Genomic DNA, 19,891 nt, shown 5'->3' on the forward strand with positions numbered 1-19,891 from the left:
TCTAAACTGGCTTTGTTTTGCCCTGTAAATCACAGCCATCTTTTAGTACATTATGAGGAAGAAAATTGTTTAACATTATGTATTGTATTGACTGATTCAATAATTTGAAAACCAAAATAAATCCCCCCCAAAAATAAATAAAAAACCACCCAAGGGACCTTGGCATTAAGATATATGCATAGTTAAGTGCTAAACACTGCATTAAAATTTATTGTGAACAGATAACTAGAACCTGGAAATGTGTTAGGAAATCATTATAAAGAATAAAAATATAAAGCTTATAGAAAACAAAGACAAAAGCAGTTTTTAAAAATCTGTGAGTGCTAATAGCACTGCTTAAAGCTGCTCAGGGTCTTTCTCCATGGTCAGTGCAGTACACCCAAACCCTAGGGTAGCTCTTCCCCATATTTAAGGATGTAGGTCTTTTGTTTAATCTTTTCATGGAAACCAGAGTCTAGTTAAACATGTTGGTGAGAGAGAGCCAATACAAAGATTGGGAAGCTGGGAAGCACCTGTGTGTCCTGTAGTTTCACTGTAGCCAAATAAAGATTAGCCAACAAGAAATTCTGCCTGTTTTGTCCATGAAAGGAGCTTTCAGATGGGGAAAAATCACTGCAGATGCCTGTGATTGGAGGTGTGGCTGCAGGGAAGCATCCTACAAAGCTTCACTTAACAAAGCCCCACTTAATTCACAGATATAGCGTTGGGGATTTAGTTAGCCCTGGGTAGTGTGAGAGGGGAGTGAGTCAAATTTCATTCTGATGCCAGTGGCCTTTTGACCCTGAGAAATTTTAAGCCTTCATTGCTTTCTCCTTTTTTTACACTAATAAAAGGGGGTTTCTGTAGCCATCACAGGGAAGTCTCAAATGAAAAGCAGCATTTTGCTTAATTAGTGAAATTTATTCTGTGGCTGCATCTAGTACCATTAATCACTTACTGAGCATTAAATTGAAGTAAAAATTGCAAATCTGCTTTCATGTGAAAGGAACGCATTGGAAGTGACCTATTCTCCTCAAGTGCTGCTTAAAAGCTATAAAAAGCAATATAAAATTTGTACAAGATAGCATGAATAACATCACTTTAGAAACAAGTTCCCAATAAACATTCCTGTTCGATTAAGCTGGATCTGGGGGTTAAAGTTCTTTGTGACTATTACTTAGAGGACTGGTAATTGCCTGGTTAATGATGTTATACTTTGTTCATTTGAGTGTTGAATATCAAATAGTGGAACTAAAGCTGAAGTTTGCCCTGGTGAGCTTGAAAACTCCCTGCAAGCTGCACAACGTGCTTTGAATTCACTAAACAGAATTATTTTCCATAAGTAAATATAAAGAAAGGAGACAAAGCTGTAATTAAACCCATTAGTTTCTCAGGATGGGGGGGTAGTTGCATTTGAGAAAACTTGTCTCTACGTAATTCTACATTATGGCACACACTTTTTTTGTGAGGCACCAGTCTTGTCAGTGTAGCTCCTATTCATCCAACTACGTGACCATGCATTTGGAAAGGTACCATGGAGAGTGGTAGGCTCCCTGGGGAAAGAACACAGAGGGCTGCATCTAAAGTGTGAGAGGAAGGTGGAAATGAAACAGAAATTTCACCAGGTCTGAAAACTAAATGCCCTCTTCCTGCTCATGCAGCCAAAGGGCTAACAGAGGCTGTGCAGTCAGTAGTGTAGGTGACACAGCTGTGGTTTGCCCAAGGGCATGTGTTGAATCAGGCTGTCTCACATTCTGCCATTACTGATGCTGGCACCTCTGTGCTGCTGGGGCCGGCTGGGTTGCAACATCCTGTTTATCTTGCCATGTTTTTAACTACAATGTCAATTAGTATTTGTGGGAGCCAAAAAATATTGGACTCACTGCATTTTGCTATTGGGTCTCTATAAGTAGATGTTTCTGCACAAAGAATATCCCTTTGCTGACTGTGGCTCATCTAACTGATGGAAAGCAGCAGTAGGTTTTCTATATTCCTGTCAGATAAATTTCACTTGCCGATCAGTTTATGGAACAGGTTGTTGTCAGTAAATGCAGGACATCTTGTACTTTGTTCTCTGCTCTTTTGTGCTTTGCTCCCAGTGTTGCTGCCTTGTCTGTTCTTACTGATTATTCTGGCTCTGCTTGTGATTCTCTGCTGAAGTGGACCTGAATCTGGGTTTGCTTTCTCTGTTAACTTTCTGCTGGCTTAGTGCATCAGCTCCACTTACATTGAGGTCAACTGATTGTCAAGGCTGGCAGGTAGAAGAGGAGGAGTGGAAATTATGAAAAAATAAGCAGATCTCTTCCATTGGTAGCAAGCTGCTGTGCCTCCTCACTTTATCTAATGAAATCACACTTGGAATAGTGAAAATTATAGCAGGGGTGAGAGAGGACCTGGAACTGCTGGTCTCAAGTGCTAACTCAAAAATAATAATTTTTGCTTCTATTCCTAGACCTCTCATTCCCCTTTATCAACCCTTTTTCCTCCTACTGATGTTTCATTAAAAACAATACTTTCCCAGTCATAAATAGCTAAAATATGAAAGGAATGAAGCAGGGTTCACTCTTAGTCAAGATATCTCATCAATAATTTAATGATTGCTCTGGGAAAGAAACCTGGATTCTTCGGAGCATAGTGAATGGTGGGAATAATAAAAAGGAAGAGACCAGAAGAATGAGAAATGGAGAAGGTAATGTGTCTGTGCTTGCAGCAAGTGCAATGCTGAGAGAAACAAGTGAGGAGTGTGTGCACTACTAAATGCAGGGGAAAATTATGCAAACCAGCCCAAACTGGTGGAGAAACAGTACAGAAATAACTATGTGGTTATGAATCAGTAACTGATGTTTTTTATGTTATGGATGACACACCTCCAGTATTGCCAAAATCATAATTTAAAAATTGCAGTGTGAAAAATTGTAAATCTCATCACTCTCATCTTGTTACTCTAAATTTTTATTTGATGCACTTCAGAAGAAAAGTGTTGTTTTTTTAGAAATAAGTCTAAATGAGGAATGTCTTAATGCTAGTTTTAATTCTCATAAATCTAGTCTCGTTTTACTAGGCCATGTCTTACTGCCTTAGCCAGGTGATGCTGCATACTTTAGGTGCGTGCTGTGCTCTTGTTTGTAGCTACAGATTTATCATCTGTGCCATCACATTTTAGTATTAATAATGTGCATTTGTAGGTTCAAACAGACCATACATAGACCATCTGATGATGTGTTGTGTAAAAAGCAATGAGCTGACTGATTTTACTACTGTCTTTTGGGGAGATCATTTCAGGAAAATGCTGAATGTTTCGTTTTGCCCACTTCGTCCTCAGTTGGTACTACGGACACTGCTTCCCCCGCAGATATTTGCTAATCAAATGTTCCTCTGTTGCTTCAGGAGTTCTGATACTGCACTTTTGAGAAGCAACATTGTGCTCAAGGATGAGTCTTCTGTTTGAAAAAAACAAAACAATCTAGAAGCCAGCAACCCTGTGTTTTCAAAATTAATTATAAATCCGGTCCCAAAATATTTTCCCATGCAGTCTTCTTGTCTCAGCATAATTCTACTCTGTGCATGACACACAAGCAGCCTGAGATTTTGTTTCTGCAAGACTGCTGTTTATTACTAACGTCAGCAGAAGTGCTGATGTTGCTTCACCCAGAACCTTTCCATTCCTCTTACATTCTCTCTTCATCACTTTCTACTTCAAGCTCTTAGTTTCCAATGTATTCCAACTGCCTTGCCTGAAGTATTGATAATTAACCTCAAATCAAAATGTTTTTTGTTTTTGACCATGAGGGCAGAGACTTAATGAATCCAGAATCACTTAAACTCTTGCCAGACGTGGCTCTGCAACATGATACAGCAGAGACTAAAGTCTCCAGTGCAGTTAAATGAGTTATGACCATGGTTTGTGTATTATCATATGCAAAATATTGGGTAGATGTTGTAGCAGAAATAGATTGACAGCAGGTACAGCAGTAACTTTCAGTCAACAATGGGTTCTGATTTCCTTTGATTGTTTTTTGGTTGGTTGGTTGGTTTGGTTTTTTTTGTGTTGGGGGTTTTTTTTGTTATTTTTTGAAATGCGACATTTTATGTATTTCCTTGTATTGTTTGGTCTTCTTTTTAGGAATGGCTATTTAATAGGAAGTAGTAAGGGATTCTAGAATACAACTGTGTCTCAAATCTGCAGTTAGCCTATATCTAATGGATTGCTGATGAAACAAGAAAAAATGTACTTGGTGTATTTAATAGTTAAAAGTTATCTGGCAAAATCTGAGTGTTCTGAAGTACTTCAACGCTTTAATATTCTATTGAGGATCATATTTTGGTGGATTTTTTTGGAGAAGAGGGAACAAAATCCATTTAAAGTGGTTGTCTATTCTTAGTACAATGTAGTATTCCTGTAATTTTTCTAGGGGTCACCTCTGTTTGATCTTATCAAGCAGTCAAAAGAACGAGAAGGCCAAACTGATCAGCCTGAGACCACTTCTACTCCCAGTACACCTTCGCAACATAATCACACTGCTGCAGACCTGTAAGTGACATGCATGCCTGAAGTCTAGGAAAATGTGAAGTTAATATCACCCTTAAAATTCACCTCTATTCTGTTTTCCTACTTGTTAGGCTTGGTACTTAGGTTTTGTTAAACTGTTGTATTTGCAGATGTTAATTACTCATATAAATTTAAATCAAATGCTGAAATCTGTTTTTCTAAGATCCATCAAACCTGTAACTGCAAACTGTTATCTCATTTGCCTAGGAATAAATAAGTCCCTCTATCAGGTATTGAGGATAACAGGTTGCAATAGCAATTACTTTCTTAAGGAAGAGTTCCTGCAAGTATTATTCATATAAAATTGTTCTTTTATCCTGTGATATTAAGTGCTTAATATATGTTGAATCTCCAGCTACCTTTCTCCTGTGAGATCTCCTAAGAAGAAAACATCTGGACCTCCTCCAAGTGCTAATTCCACTCCAGATGCTCAATCTGGTGCGACTCCGCAAACACAGAAACCACAAAAATCTACCTCTCTCTCTCTGTTCTACAAAAAAGGTTTGTTACTTCTGTATGTGCTGACATTTGCAGTTATCTCATGTTATTTATCCATTTTGGTGCTCAAGATTTCTTAAAAGATTATTGTAGAATCTGTAGTGAACAGTGTGCAGACCCTCTGGAGGAAACTGTAAAATGGTGCCTGCAGGTTAATGGGTGCGCTCTGCACGCTGGAAGTTTGAACTGAAAACTTACCTACTGACTATAAGAATGTCCGTATGGGCTCAGATGGAGGGTTCTTCTTTTCCCAGCAGTGACTGTAAATATGTATCCTGGAAAGCTAAAGAACTGGGCAAGCATGGACGGTGCTTCCCCTGAATGCTTTCCCAAGCTTTGACTTTGTCCAGCTCGGGGTTTTTTCTGAACCTTTTGCACTGTGTCGGATTAGTAACTCTCAGCAGATTCATGTTCCAAATGCTTGTTCAGGCTCTTTTTGAATTGACATAGGCATGCATGTGCAGCATTGTTTGGTGTGGCCTTCCATATGTCTGCTGTCTCTTGTATGAAGAATCTTTTCCATTTATTTTAAAACTGGCTTTTACTACCTTCATTTGATGTCTCATAGTTTTTGTCGTTGGAGACAGCAAACATTCAATTGCTGTCGATCCTCCATTGCACTCTTCTTTTGTATGCCCCTATTACTACAATTCCAGTTTATTTGTCCTCTCTGTTTCTGAAGTGTATCTTCTGGCTTATCGTCGGCTACATACGCTGTTCCTTCAGCTTCTCTCCGAACATCCTGACCTGGAACCCTTGATCTGGACCCTCTTCCAGTACACACTGCAAAATGAGTATGAGCTAATGAGAGACAGGCACTTGGACCAGGTAACATGAACAAAAAAGTTTTGAAAAGCTTAAAAAGACTCTCCTGAACAAAATGTTTCTTAGATATTCTTTAGCCATCAGAAATTGTACTCTGAGTTTTTATTTTTCTGTTGATCACTGAGAGGAGAACTTAATTTAGACTGAAGTCTCTCATCTCAGTTTCTTAAGTACTGGCAGTTACTCACTATGGCATTGTCAAATACCATTTTCATCTATTTTCAAAATAATGAAGCACACCACAATTTCTAATAATTTGCATAAGAAAATAATGACTTTCTTTGGGAAGACCACATGGGTGGCTGATAAATGTTTTGTTATTCTACTCTAAAATTGCAATGTGTGAAATGAGTTTTAGAAGATACTATCAGCTCTAGTTAGTTGATTGTCATACAGAAATAGAGGTAACAGTAGTTGACTTACATTCTGGGAGTTCTTATGAAGTTGAATTGCAGGCTAGTTTACAGAACACTAACAGTAACAGAAAGCTTATTTCTTAACTTGAAATGACGAAGCTGATTTCATTTTCTGCATTTTCAGTTGTCTTGTCTTGTTTCTTTAATAGATCATGATGTGTTCCATGTATGGCATATGCAAAGTAAAGAATATAGATCTTCGATTTAAAATAATAGTTTCAGCATACAAGGAGCTTTGCAACACAAATCAAGAGGTATGGAAGTTCTTAAAAGTTACTCCTCCATAAAAATGTTATAAACTAATTCTTTCTCTCTGAAATCAAAATAAAACGAACTACACTTGAACATACAAAAGAAACTTCTGCTTCACTGCACCTCCATTTTGTGGAGGAGAAAACGGACTCTAATACTAAATATCTTCTTTAAAGATTTTTTAGAGATTTATTGCATAAATTAAACTTTATTCAATTTTTTTAAAGACACTAAATAATGGTTTATGATTTTATTTGGAGACTAGATGAAAGATTTATGTGTAGAGCTAATAGGATTTTCAAAAATAACACAAGTTCCTTTAGGAGTTATCTAACTTCCCATGGAGCATTAAGGGAAGAGAAGCAGATAACTTTCTACAGAAGCTTTCAATAGAAATACGGTTTGATATGAAATAGAGATGTATGCTTATATATCAAACAGCTGAGAATGAATTAAAGTTGCAGGCTTAATTCTAACATTAAGAAGTTTCTTTCTTCATAGGAGCTTTCATGTACTGAAATTTTTGCACAACACAATAATTAAATCAATAGAAAAATCCTCACCAGTTAAAGGAACTGTAGGCATCCTTTGAGTAGCAGAGTTTCTCATAGTGTATTTGTGGATCTTGGCTAAACTCCAGACTTTGTCTCCAAGCCTATAGAACTATTTTATCCACATCAGGTCAGTAATGAGTTTTTTTAGCCTTCCACAGCATGCACAGTAGTCTAGACGTTTTGACACGTGTGCGTGAAAGCAAAAGGAGCTTAAATTTGGAAAGTGTTAGAACTGTGTTCGCACTAAGGGACTGTGCCAGCTAATGAAGTAGATGCTTCTACTGGTGTTCATACATGTTTGGAAAAAAAACCTAACAGTTTAGAACAGTTCTGAATAGTAGGTACAATGGCTTGCACACAGTCCACATGCCATCCTAGCTATTATCTAACACAGACTTTATGAATGGTTTTATAAGTTTGTCAAATGTAAAATTTTCATTCCTTTTTTTTTTTAACTTGTGTATGATTTTCTCACCCTGTGTAGACTTTTAAACGTGTTCTTATCCGGGAAGAACAATATGACTCCATTATAGTCTTTTACAACTTAGTGTTTATGCAGAAGCTGAAAACAAACATTTTGCAGTATGCTTCCAACAGGGTAAGCCATTAGCTCTGTTCATTATTCAATGGACTAGAAATATATGGACAATAAAATCTTATGATTATTTTATTTTTCTTATAGCCTCCTACTCTGTCACCCATCCCACACATTCCTCGCAGCCCTTACCAGTTTTCCAACTCTCCTCGGCGTGTCCCTGCTGGCAATAACATCTACATCTCACCTTTGAAGAGCCCGTACAAATTCTCTGATGGATTTCAGTCACCCACAAAGATGACTCCAAGGTCAAGGTAGGTTGTTGACAAGCATTTCTTTGACTAAATTAAAGGTACTTGGGGGATTTTAGTGGAAGCAAATTAGAAAACTGCAGTCTGTTTTCTCAGTAGTCTGTGGCTGTTATATCTTTTCTGATTAAAAGTTTGTGTCCCCTATTTGAAACCTTTATTCATTTTTGAGTGCTTTTCTGTTGTGCTCAAGGAGGTTTTTGTTGATTGTTTTTTCCCTTTTTTTTTTTACGCCCCCAGAGAGGAATTTCCTGACCTAGTTGCTTAAATGTTGTTGGCTTTGACTATGGATCACACTCCTGAAAAACAGATGAGCTTTGTAAGCTTGTTCAAAGGGAAAATACTTTTTTGGAACAAAATGTTTATTTAGTTGGCTGAACAGAACATTTCAAAGTGTTGGTCAGTAGTTCTTAGTGGGTGAGGATGACAGCAAATGTGCCAGTTTTCCAGTGGCTTTTCAAACTAGGATCAAGTGAGTCCCAGTGCATCTGGCCCACTGTGTACCAAAGTTTAAATGTTACTGTGTATTTCAGGTTGAAGTCCTGCATGGTTTTGATTAGCAAACATTTAAAGGTAAAGATGAAAGGATGATTGTCTGAGTACCCAGCACAGAAGGGTCTTCCTGGTGATAAGGGACAGACTATGGGGTTCTCTGGTTCTTTTAAGCCACAGTTTCATTTCTGTCTGTGTGATACAGTTGATCTGGTGATTCAGCATTCACTGGCCCAGAGAAAAATATCTCACTGCAGTAAAGCACAGTATGAGTTTGCACTGTTAATGCAGAGAGAGAAGGAACCATGTTAATGCCTTGTGCTAAGCTCTGCAAATTAGTGGATGCTTCTGTGATTGTTAAATGTAGCTTAATCTTAAACACTTCTCTTCTTCATTTGGCAGAATTTTGGTGTCAATTGGAGAATCGTTTGGGGTGAGTTTTAACATGTTTAATGTCTGGTCTTAAATGCGTGTAACTTTTGGAGGAATGAGACAACCTGCTCACATCTCTGGAACTGGCCAGTGAGTGTGTCTAATTAAATGTAGTAATTACGGGAAAGTTCTTTTAACTCCTTCCAAGTATCCAGATGCACTTTTAAAATGTGTTGCAGTTTATTTAAAGTTGCTGTGGCAGAAGCCAGGGTTCTTAAAACTCCACAGAGCTTTAGAACTCCTAATTTTTTTAGTGGATAATCTGGAAAGTTGGAATCATTTCAGGGTTCATTGACAATTATTTCTCTCATTTTCTTGTCACTTCAGACTTCTGAAAAGTTTCAAAAAATAAACCAGATGTTGTGCAACAGTGATGGCCAGCTGAAGCGCAGCGCAGAAGTAAGTGCTGCTCCAAAGCCACTGAAGAGGCTGCGCTTTGATATAGAGGGGCAAGACGAGGCGGATGGAAGGTGAGACTGTCCTTGGCTTTTCAGTAATCTTACATATATTTAGTTCTTGGGGCCTTCCATCCTAACTTCTTCCCGATATCCTGACTTGTGTTACTTTATGAACTTCAGGAACTGTATTAAATGAGATGGTAGCATCATACTTCTCAATTAGACGCTTTGATGTCAGAAGTGAAGGATTTATTCAGCGTGTGTAAGAGAAGGTGATAACACTGAAATGAACTAACCTTAATTTAAAGTTTAGGTTACAAGAATAAAGAGGTATTTTTATTGACTTAATCATATGGTTTCTGTCTGCAGCAAACACCTACCCCAGGAGTCCAAGTTCCAACAAAAGCTTGCAGAAATGAGTAAGTATTATTTTCCTCATAAACTGCACAGCAGTGAGGGCCTTGGATAGAACAGTTTGGGCCCACTCAGATGAAAATGTTGTTCAACACTGATGTCATTTGGGTAACTTGCTTGGGTTTTTTAAAAATGCAGATTACAAAATGGAAATTTACGTACACAGGAAAATGCTTCATGTAGTTTTGTTTGTTGCTTTGCTGTCTTTTATACTAAAATGTCTGACTGCTTTTTCTTCTACTGTGGATTAGCATTTCTTCCAGATTTTATGGGATTAGTTTTCTGTTTTTTCAAATGAAACTCAGATCTAGCTCAGGGAAAGCAAATCAACCCCATCCCCACATGAGTTGTATTTTCTGCTCCCGAGAAGGAGCACACTTGGTCTGGCCAGGCATTCTCACTGTCTAGTGGAATCTGAGCTCTGTAGCTGAGCAGATTGGCCCATTAAAAACTCTTACCTTGCTCATCAAGATAGGTATGAGTGTGGATCTGGGCACCTCTCCTTTATTTTAAGGTAGGGGAAATATTTCAGTGTTTACTTGTGTCAGAGGTTAAGAAGGAGAGTTCTATCTCATGTCCAGTGGTGTTAGTGTGTGTCACTGAGGGGAAAAGGCATTTCCTGGCCAACTGGCTTTGGGATGTGGGCACTGCTCAGCCCACAGCATCTGCCTGGCAACAAAGCAAGATTCCCTGTGTGATACAGACCATCTGCCCACCTCAAGGATGCAAATGGACACAGTGAGGGTACAGAAACAATGAGAACTTGAGTAAACAGGTGGAAGAAATTTTCTAAGATGTGTAAGATTTAGCAAGAATTGCCGAAGCAATGCAGAATTAGGTGTTTATTTTATAATGAGGGATTTGGTTTATTTAGAATTCAGATTAGTGTACTTCTATTCCATGTGTCATTACAAATTTTTACAATAATCAGTCCAAAGTAATTATGAAGAAAATGATTTCATTTCATTCTTTTTGGTTTTGTTTTTTTTTTTCTAGCATCTACTCGAACCAGAATGCAAAAGCAGAAGCTGAATGATGGAAATGATACCTTAGCCAACGAAGAAAAGTGAGATTCTTCTCAGGACCAGGGGCTGCACTGCTGGCCCTCTTAGATTGTTTTTGTTTTACAGTCTTCATTAATAGAGTTGCATTTTTAGTTGCTTTTTATTCCAAACTGCTAGTTTGAAAGCATTTGTACTTCTTAAATTGTTAAATGTTTTTCATGATACCTTTACCTTATGATGTAGCATATATACAATATAAGCCACTGAATTTAATTTATATATATTTTTGAGGGTTTTAAAAACAGAGTTGCAAGGTTTCTGAATTTCCTGTTGCAGAGTTACTGATATAAGCCAATTCAGTCTCCTTGGATTGAATTCTTTCTGCCTAAAGATGAAATGTTAGCTAGTATGATATGAAGTGCACTAATTTTGTTTCTTAGATTTGATTTTTAGATTTTCATTACTTGCAAATTTTTAAAATGAGGGGCCAGACACTGCAAAGATTTCTGTCTCTGTACATAACTAGCTCATCAAGTTCCCGTTAACTTAAACTGGACATCAGTCGTAGGCCTTGGGGAGTGTGGGCCTCGCCTCAGAAGTACAGCCTGAGTTCTAAGTGAAATCATTACGCAGCCGCACTACTGAAACCAGTACTTGGCATTTTGCAGTTTTCCAGTGTAATTTCAGAGGGCAGTTAGACTCTCCATCAGTTTGAAGTTCACGAGATATGATTCCCACAGAGATTCATCCCAGAATCCTACAGAGAATCTTCCCAGAAGCTGAAGCCTCTTTCCATATGCAGAGTAATTGATGTGCACTTTCTTATCTTGGAAAATCTCAAAAGAAAAAACATACAAACAAACAAACCTAAACCTCACCTGGTACACATAAGAATTCAAAATTCTAATAATGTAGAATTTTCTTGATTTTTCTCAAATTTTTACCTAACTGTAGCCAAGCAAAACAGCTTGAGAAGCAGCTGAAGGCTGAGTGACTCCATTTGGATTCCAGGTGAGAGTAGCCTGAACTCTCAAAGCACAGGACATCTCCTGTTGGCCTTACTGCAGCCTGCACAAAAGCTGAATGTGGTGAACCCGTGTTGGGAAAATCAATCTGCCTTATTTTACTGAAAAGGCAGTTAATTGGGCAATTTGTGAGTGGTTGCAACTAGCAAAAAAAAAAAACAAACTCAACTTTTTGTCATCTTTTGTATTTGTAAGTTTCTGATTCAGATACTGGAATTTTTCTTTCAGTGACTAAGCTTTGTAAAATACACATAACAAAAGCACATTTTTACTTCCAGTAGATTAAAATATAAGCAAATGTCTTGCTTTAAAATGACCAATTTTTATGGAATTTAGCTTTTGCAGCTACTTAAATTAAAAACAGTTGCAGTGGAAAAGCATTGCGTTCATGACACAAACGTTCTAAACCAACATCTTCTCCAAGTAGCTTATTTACAGGTTGTTTACCTGACCCTAGAGTACTTACAGTAGGATTTTTTTAAAGATCTATTCGAAGCTAATCCTAGAGCTACTAAAAATTCTACGAGCAGCACACTGATGTGTAAATGAATTTTAAAATAATATCGAGGGGTTTTTTAGACTCAGTACAGCTTCAGCGTTCTTCCTGAAAAATGTACAGAAGTTTTAAGAGTACCTTATGTTTATTTTCTCACTTTTTGCAGAGTTTTACAGAAAGAATGTATCTTAGCATTGGGGTACACTGACTTAAGCTCTGTTACAGTAGTCAGGGTTCTTCCTTTGGTGAGGGGAAGAATACAGAGTCCAGTACCTAAACAGATTCATTATTTCTTTACTGTGACAATGTATTTTTTTGTTCAAACAGACTGAAGGCTTTACATGAAAAGTATGATAATATTTTATACAACTAATCAGTTTCTCTCCTTTCAAGATAAATAAAATAGCTTTTAAAAGATTTATAGTCAGTAGTTTTCTTTTACTAGATGGGAAGGTGACTTCATATGGTGATGATGCCCTCCTGTATCACACCATGGCTCTGCAGCTGAGACAAGCAGAGGTCACTCCATCTCCAGTGATTATGTTTGGGTGCAGAGGTCCAAAGAGTTGCATGTTTGGGCTTGTGGTTACCTTCAGAGGCTTCCATGGGATGTTCTGGAAATAGTCTCACCAGACCTTGTAGCAGGGTCACTGTTGGTAATGCTGGCAGATGCAGGCCTGTAGCATCTGGGTCATTGTCATGGCCCTTGCGTGGTCCTTCAGGAGGTTGATGTCTGCATCTAGAAGCGTTCCCATCATGAGTTGAGGAAGGTTTAGGTTGGATAGGAGGAAAAGATTCTTCACCCAGAAAGCAGCTGGGCACTGGAACGGCTCCCCAGGGAAGCGGTCATGGCACCAAGCCTGCCAGAGTTCAAGAAGCGTTTGGATAACACTTTCTGGCACATGGTTGTGACTCTTGGGGTGTCCTATGCAGTTCCTGGAGTTGGACTCGATGATCATAATGGGTCCCTTCCCACTCAGCATATTCTATGATTTCACCACCCTGCTTTTCATAAGCAATTCCTTTGCTCTCAAAACTGCTGGAAATAGCCAGGGTACCAAGCTCCAGTGTCAGCCTCCATGGCTTTGGTGTCTGGCTGTGGGCACATCAGCCTCGCAGGCTCCCTGTCCCTGCCTTTTTAGAGTCCAGAGGTGCTTGTGACTCATGACACTGCTGAGCCTGCAGGGCTGTTTATAGCATCAGTGTTCAGGACAATGCTTAGGGCACAAAGTGCACTGGCTAGCTTGCCAGTTCCTGCCCTCTCAAAAAAAAGCATTTTCAGAGTCTTTTTTTAAACAGATATGTATGCAAATAAGCATATGTTGAAACTAATGGCTTTTTATCAGATATATGGAAATCTTACCATTTGACAGCACTTTTCTTAGAGCAAGACCTTGTACTAAAAATGGCTTGGAATATTGCAACTGTGTTCTAGGAAAAAAGAAAATTAGGATTCACAGCAGAAGAGTTGGACAAAAAATGTGATGGGCATTTTAGGTGCCTAACGGTAAGCGTTGTATCACTGGTTGAATGATAATCGCTGTGGAGAAACATAAATTTCTGGAGAAAATATGTCCCTGCCTAAAACTTACATGTAAGATGAGATCAGGTGAATTGAATCTTGGAAAGGCTTGTTTCTGTCCATTGATGCTTAAAGGAATTTAATCTACTGGCTTGGCTGTGAAGCCATCTGAAGACTGATGAGCTGATTCCCAGCCTCTTCATTTGCTGTTCTATACCTTCATCTCTTCCTGTTGTCCACTGTTTCCAAATGAATGCTGTTTGTTCTTATGTGTCACAGGAACTTATTTTTTCCTCACTGCATTTGACTTGCAAGTGAAGAATTTTGTGCTTAGGCAGTGCTAGTCCAGAAGGGCTGTAGTAAAGAGCAAGTTCCTCACAGGTGCGGGAACAGCCATGGGAATGTGTAAAACTGCACATTTTCAAGTACAGGAGTGGCTGGAGAAGGTGATGGTTGTGTGATACCAGTACAAAGTACCAGCTGAAATATTTTAAATTGTAACAAGCTGGTCATAATGTGCATTTGCTTAAGAAACAATGATTAGTGTTCTGAGGACCATTTTATTAATCATTAAGTCACTAGGGCATTAATTTCTTTGGAAGGTGGAATACACTTGCATAAATTATCCAGCTTACAAATGTGTTATCTCGTGATAATGATTTCCTGAAGAACACAAATAGCCTTTAAGGTACCTCTGTGAAATATTATCTGGTTTAATTAACTACATAGTCAACTTAGTCTACAAGCATCAAACTTTCTTCATTTCTACTGAAAAGAATAGAAAAAATCCCACTCATACTCTTTTAAATATTATGGCATTTTTATTAATGATCTATTAAACCAGGTAAGTTTATAAAGAAACAAAAATTCAAACCATATATTTAGATTCAGGCTGTAAACTTTCTACATCATTACAGAATCACAGAATATGCTGAGTTGGAAGGGACCCAAAGGATCATTGAGTCCGACTCCTGGCCCTGCACTGGAACCATCTCCAAGAGTCATACCATGGGCTCAGGAGTATTGTCCAAATGCTTCTTGAACTCTGTCAAGCTTGGTGCTGTGACCACTTCCCTGGGGAGCCTGTTCCAGTGCCCAACTACCCTCTGGGTGAGGAATGTTTTTCTAATATTCCAACCTAAACCTCCCCTGAGACACAACTTCAGACTATTCCCTCAGGTTCTGTCACTGGTCACCACAGAGAAGAGATCAGTGCCTGCCCCTCCTCTTCCTCTCATGAGGAAGTTGTGGACTGCAATGAGGGCTCCCCTCAGTCTCCTCTCCTCCAGGCTGAACAGACCAAGTGATCTCAGCCGCTCCTCATACAGCTTCCCCTCAAGGCCCTTCACCACCTCCATTACTCTCCTTTGGACAATGAGTCCTGCCTCTACGGGGTAAGTAAATGCTTTGTTTTACAAGGAAAGCCCATGGAAATTGTTCAGATCATATAAAAACAGCAGTTTATGTAGTTATCAGGCATTGTAACAAAACTCTACAGCTGGCTACTACTATATGACAATGCAGTGCTGGCTTGTAGCTTCAGTAACTTAGGAGAACCTTCAAATAACCCTCCCCCTGTAATTTCTTTTTCTTTCAAATTCCATTTGACTCCCTTTCTGCTAAGTGGAACACTGCTCTTTATTTAAATCCCAGACACAGTTTATGCTTGATCATATTTTCACTCTTTAATAAATACCTTTTGTCTGTGGCGTCCTAAAACAGAACAATACTTAATTGTATTAAGTAATTTACCCAGCGAGATCCACAAGCACAAGTTTGTTGCAGACTATCTCACAATGGTAAAATGCATCCTTACTTTCTTCCAAAATGTCCCATGGTTAGGTTTCAAGCACATATTTACATATATCCATCCACATTTAACCACGTAACCCAATGTTTTTTTGAACATTGAGCTTTAAGTGCCCAAGAAAGTGCATGCAACAAAAGTTAAAAAATTAAATAAATAACTGTCTTTAGGAATGTAACACTATCACATCCAGGTCACATGATACAGATGTTATGTATAAACGGCAACACTGACACATTGAATCTTTCACCCTCATTCAGTCCAGAGATGCTTTTTCTCAAGATTACAGGCTTTGTCAATTACTTTGAAATTGCATCTGGGCTTTAATGTGTACAGTTGTTTGGAAATTAGGAGCAGGAAGGAAATAAATTGGAAAAAATGGCACTATTGTTTATATTAAGCTAAAAATTCCCTGTTTCAAGTAGCATGTCATTTTGATTGCCGTAAGTGTTCAACTACTGTGTTATGAACTTGAGTCAATGCAGGAGGGTGGTATCCCTCTCCAGCACTATCATTCCATGGAGTAGTATCTCCAGGGAGCCAGAGAATGTTTTTTATTTGATGTTGAGTCAAAAACCCCATAATTTCATATTTACAGTTTTGGTTTGTTTCTTTAAGTAAAGCAACAGAAACATCTGCAGAGACCTTTTATAGTACATGTCTTAGGAAGGCTGGAGTGACCACAGAAAGGCCATTACCAGAGGCATGGTTGCCCAGCTGGTTCTGGTTCCCAGTAGACTGGCTGTGTGCTATCATAATGCCATCTGTATAGAACAGGGTCTGGTACAAGCTGCTGCCCGAAGGCTGGGCTGTGGTAGTACACCCTCATTCTGTGTGCTGCTACAGCTAAGGAAGTGTTAGGTGGTGAGTCTGGCAGTTCATATGCCCAGAACTGAAAAGGGGAAACTTCAGCCGTCCCAGGCTTAACCAGGGATATACAGCCTTGGCTTACACAGGATCCCTTGTGTGTATGCTTTGGTATGATCAGTGCTGGGCTATAGCACACAAGGTTTGCAGTAAAGTTGTGCCCTACCATGATACTGTTTTACTGTTCGCATTAGCCTCTATTTGTGTACTGGCATCAAGTGCTTTTCAACACAAACTTAGCAAAACTGATCTCTTCCCCCAGCAAAGTTGTGGTTTTGATGAAACTGCAAAGGATGTACTGGAAAGGTTTTGAGCACTTCTGTTTGAATACAAAATACAGACACAACTGCTGAAGTATGGACTTACCCTGCTGGAGGGAGTTGTACTAGTCACAGAGGGGGTGGCAGAATTTGCTTGTTAGCTGTAGGTGATCCAATATATTTCTAGTGAAAGTCTGAGGCAAATGTCTCAAACACAAGTAAATATTTACCACAACATTTTCAAAAATATTTGATCATCGCCCTCTTCATAAGTAAATCCTGCTGTCTGCATGCTTCACCCTTCCAACTCACACCCACAAGGTCTGATGTGAAGAGGGGCAATACTCATTACTTCTCATCTTTTCTTCTGGAGTATGTGCTGCTCCTTTTCCTACTGCTCCTCAAAGAACAGGATTGTTTGAGAAATGAGCCTCCAATACAGTAAAGAACAGTTATTTCTACTTTAGAAATGAAGATGTGATCATTTAAGGGAATTAGTTTCTTAGAAACCACATCTGAGGATTATAAAAAGTCATTGAAGGATTCAGTGGAGCAGCGGTGATCTGCAGGAAGGTCACGACTGTATTAGTGTACTGAGCCTAGTCATCCAGCTTCTTGTCTTCCCCATTTGTAAAATACTGCAAAAGGCACTTGAAGTCACTTCACTCAGTCAAAATTTTAAGAGAAATAAATGCTCAGGGTTAATTCAGTTACCTCTTGGAAAATTAAAGAAAATGCTCCATAAGCTTCACATCTTTCGTAATGGGGCAAACCTTCCTCTGTGCAGCACTGAGTGGGGTTTTCATCTTAACTCACTTCAGTCAGTTAGAAAATAAGCATCTACTCTACCTTAGCCATTGCTCATCAGTGATGGGAGAGAGGCATGTCCAGAGGGCAACTCCTCTCTCCTAAACAGACCTGTTAGCTAAGTGGTATGGTCACCTCACAGCACTGACCAAAGGAGAATTTGAAACAATGTATTTGGACAAGGTGTCTTTATTGCCATGTGGAAACTACTGTGAGTTTCACTCTTAGGATTTGATTGTAAGGCCCATGTTACCACTTCAAAACCACCTTTTCCTCAGTTTTTCTGAAGAAGGCCTATCTCAGGACAGATAGCAAGACAGGCATAAATAAACCTCAAGCAGAACTCCTTTTCTTGAAATTTTGTTTGGGTTTGCAACTAAATTATTTTCTGGGTAGTAAAACTCATAGCACGAGAATTCACATCCAGGCAAATATAGTGAATGCTTCCTGGCCCCTTCCTGGCCCACTAGAGTGCCAAGAACTGTGTTCAGTGTAATGGAAAGGGAGATTCTTTTCATTCTGCCTAAACAGTGGACATAAATGCTGAAAACTCAAAGCTGTAATATCCTGCTGAAGCTCCTCATAAATAAACTCCAAATAAACAGCAACTGAGATATATCCTCCTGCCAGTCAGAAAGCCTCTCATGCTAAAGAATTTGTATTACTTTATCATATGTTCAGAAAAACAAGTTTGGATCTTCACTGGATGATAAACCAGACAAAAAGAAGCCCACTATGACATATTAACTTACTTTTAAAAGTACACTATGAAAGTTTCAGCAGCAAACAGGTTACTGTCCCATAAAATCCAAATGCACATTGTTTAAAAAAAAAAAATTAAAAAATCAAACCAGACAGAGCAGATAACGATAGATTCGTTTGCTTGACTTTGAGTGGGAAAGAGTAGTTTCTGCATTAGATTTTTGGGTTAAAATCTCATGGCTGTTGGCAATGAACAGTTACCACACATCTATGCTGTAGCCGTCTTTACAAAACCTGCATGTTAGTGGACTTTTACACATTTCTTAAGCTGATGGACACTGAGACTTTCTTTCCAAACCACTGCACATTCTGACCACGGAGAAGTTCTCCAAAGAAGTGTTTCCAGGAGGGAAGAGAACACACTCTTCAGCTTGGTGGTAGTCAGACCTCAATTTCGGAATGCTCCCACTCTGCTTGCTTTGCTAATGAAGTTTTTCAGGAGGTCGTGGTCCATTTCTGCAAAGCCTTGAGTTTGTGTAACAACAGTTAAATGGTTTATGCAAAATCTGAAGCAAAATTCTTCCAAGTCCTAGGAACAAATTGAGATAATTTGTAATATGAATGACTGATAAAAAATGATTATTATTATTGTTATTTGTTTCAAAACCTGTCATTTAATTAGCAGAGAACATACCAGACTGTTCATACCAACCCCTTTTCTAAATGATAGGATGAAATTTGTTCACAGAAATTATTCAACAAACCCCCTTTGAGAAAACAAGAATAGCCACCTAAATAAAATCAAGAACTCCATCACATTTACTGAGGTCATTAGAAAAGTTACCAGTAAGTGAAACCATCAGTTTTTCCCACATAGAACTACTAGACCATCAATAACTCCTTTCTTTTCCTTCCTGCCCTGAATTCAGTAGTGGTCCTTTAAAAAATAGCAGATATTCTAGTCTTGCTGCAAATAAAAGCAAAATATGATGCAATATTTGATGATGCTCACTGAACACAAACTGGATATTAGGATACACATGTCTTTTGTGGCAAACCTAGGAGTTGTATCCCCCATCCACTGGGATTCCTAGATAGCAAAAAAGGTTCTGGCTTGTCCTGGTCAGGCCGAAACAGGATGCTCAGATGTTCAGCACGGGTTAGGTACAAGCCATTAAGCCATACAACCATGATTTCATGCAGCGAACTTTGCCCACTCAAACTCCTCACGACAGTGGCAATCCTTCTCTCCATGCACTGGATCAGCCTCCTTTAGTTGGTTCCTATGCAACAACTTGCTGTGAAGCAAAATGAATTACCTTCTGCAGGAAGCAGAGCTGGAGCCAGCAGCAAGGCAAATCTAAATTGGCAGTATGATCCACAAGCTATGAACTCCTCAAGGGTTACAGCAAAAAGAGGTCTTTTAACCTATGCCAATTTGATTCTATGTTAACTACACTAACATTGCAGCCTGGAGATTAATAGTACAAAGATACTCAGCAGAATACTTGTGCATTTTCCCTTTGAAACCTTTTCCTTAGATTCCATGTTTCAAGTCTATTTCCCCTGTCAAGATGTAACTAAAGGTTTAACAGAAGCACAAAATATCCTTCAAGAAATAAGGTATAACAAGTATGCACAGGAAGTCAATTGGATCTCTCATCAACAAGTACTGGAATAGTAAGAAAAGGAATGAGAATAGAAGAAGCAGCAAAAAACCACAGAGGAAACAAAAAATGTAGAAGATCA

General features: G+C 38.8%; 2 protein-coding genes across 4 annotated transcripts in view; one reads left to right on the forward strand and one right to left on the reverse strand.

The window, feature by feature from the left end:
- Nucleotides 1–12,594, forward strand: part of RB1 (RB transcriptional corepressor 1) — a 544,421-nt gene extending 531,827 nt beyond the window's left edge. For 2 of the 3 annotated variants that reach the window (XM_064647279.1, XM_064647278.1), the window contains 10 exons: nucleotides 4,392–4,510; nucleotides 4,884–5,029; nucleotides 5,709–5,854; nucleotides 6,417–6,521; nucleotides 7,558–7,671; nucleotides 7,756–7,922; nucleotides 8,811–8,841; nucleotides 9,168–9,310; nucleotides 9,608–9,657; nucleotides 10,649–12,594. In XM_064647279.1, the coding sequence (XP_064503349.1) occupies nucleotides 4,392–4,510; nucleotides 4,884–5,029; nucleotides 5,709–5,854; nucleotides 6,417–6,521; nucleotides 7,558–7,671; nucleotides 7,756–7,922; nucleotides 8,811–8,841; nucleotides 9,168–9,310; nucleotides 9,608–9,657; nucleotides 10,649–10,722 (1,095 nt within the window). In that variant the 3' untranslated portion in view covers nucleotides 10,723–12,594. The other variant, XM_064647280.1, reaches the window with a different exon arrangement.
- Nucleotides 12,595–14,500: 1,906 nt separating this feature from the next.
- LOC135410521 (RCC1 and BTB domain-containing protein 2) overlaps nucleotides 14,501–19,891 on the reverse strand; it is a 36,012-nt gene continuing 30,621 nt past the window's right edge. Inside the window, exon 13 of the mRNA XM_064647307.1 lies at nucleotides 14,501–18,731. Within this exon, the coding sequence (XP_064503377.1) occupies nucleotides 18,591–18,731 (141 nt within the window). The 3' untranslated portion in view covers nucleotides 14,501–18,590. The remainder of the gene's footprint in view (nucleotides 18,732–19,891) is intronic.

Source organism: Pseudopipra pipra, chromosome 2, assembly GCF_036250125.1.
Source record: "Pseudopipra pipra isolate bDixPip1 chromosome 2, bDixPip1.hap1, whole genome shotgun sequence".
In the NCBI taxonomy this organism is placed as follows: domain Eukaryota; kingdom Metazoa; phylum Chordata; class Aves; order Passeriformes; family Pipridae; genus Pseudopipra; species Pseudopipra pipra.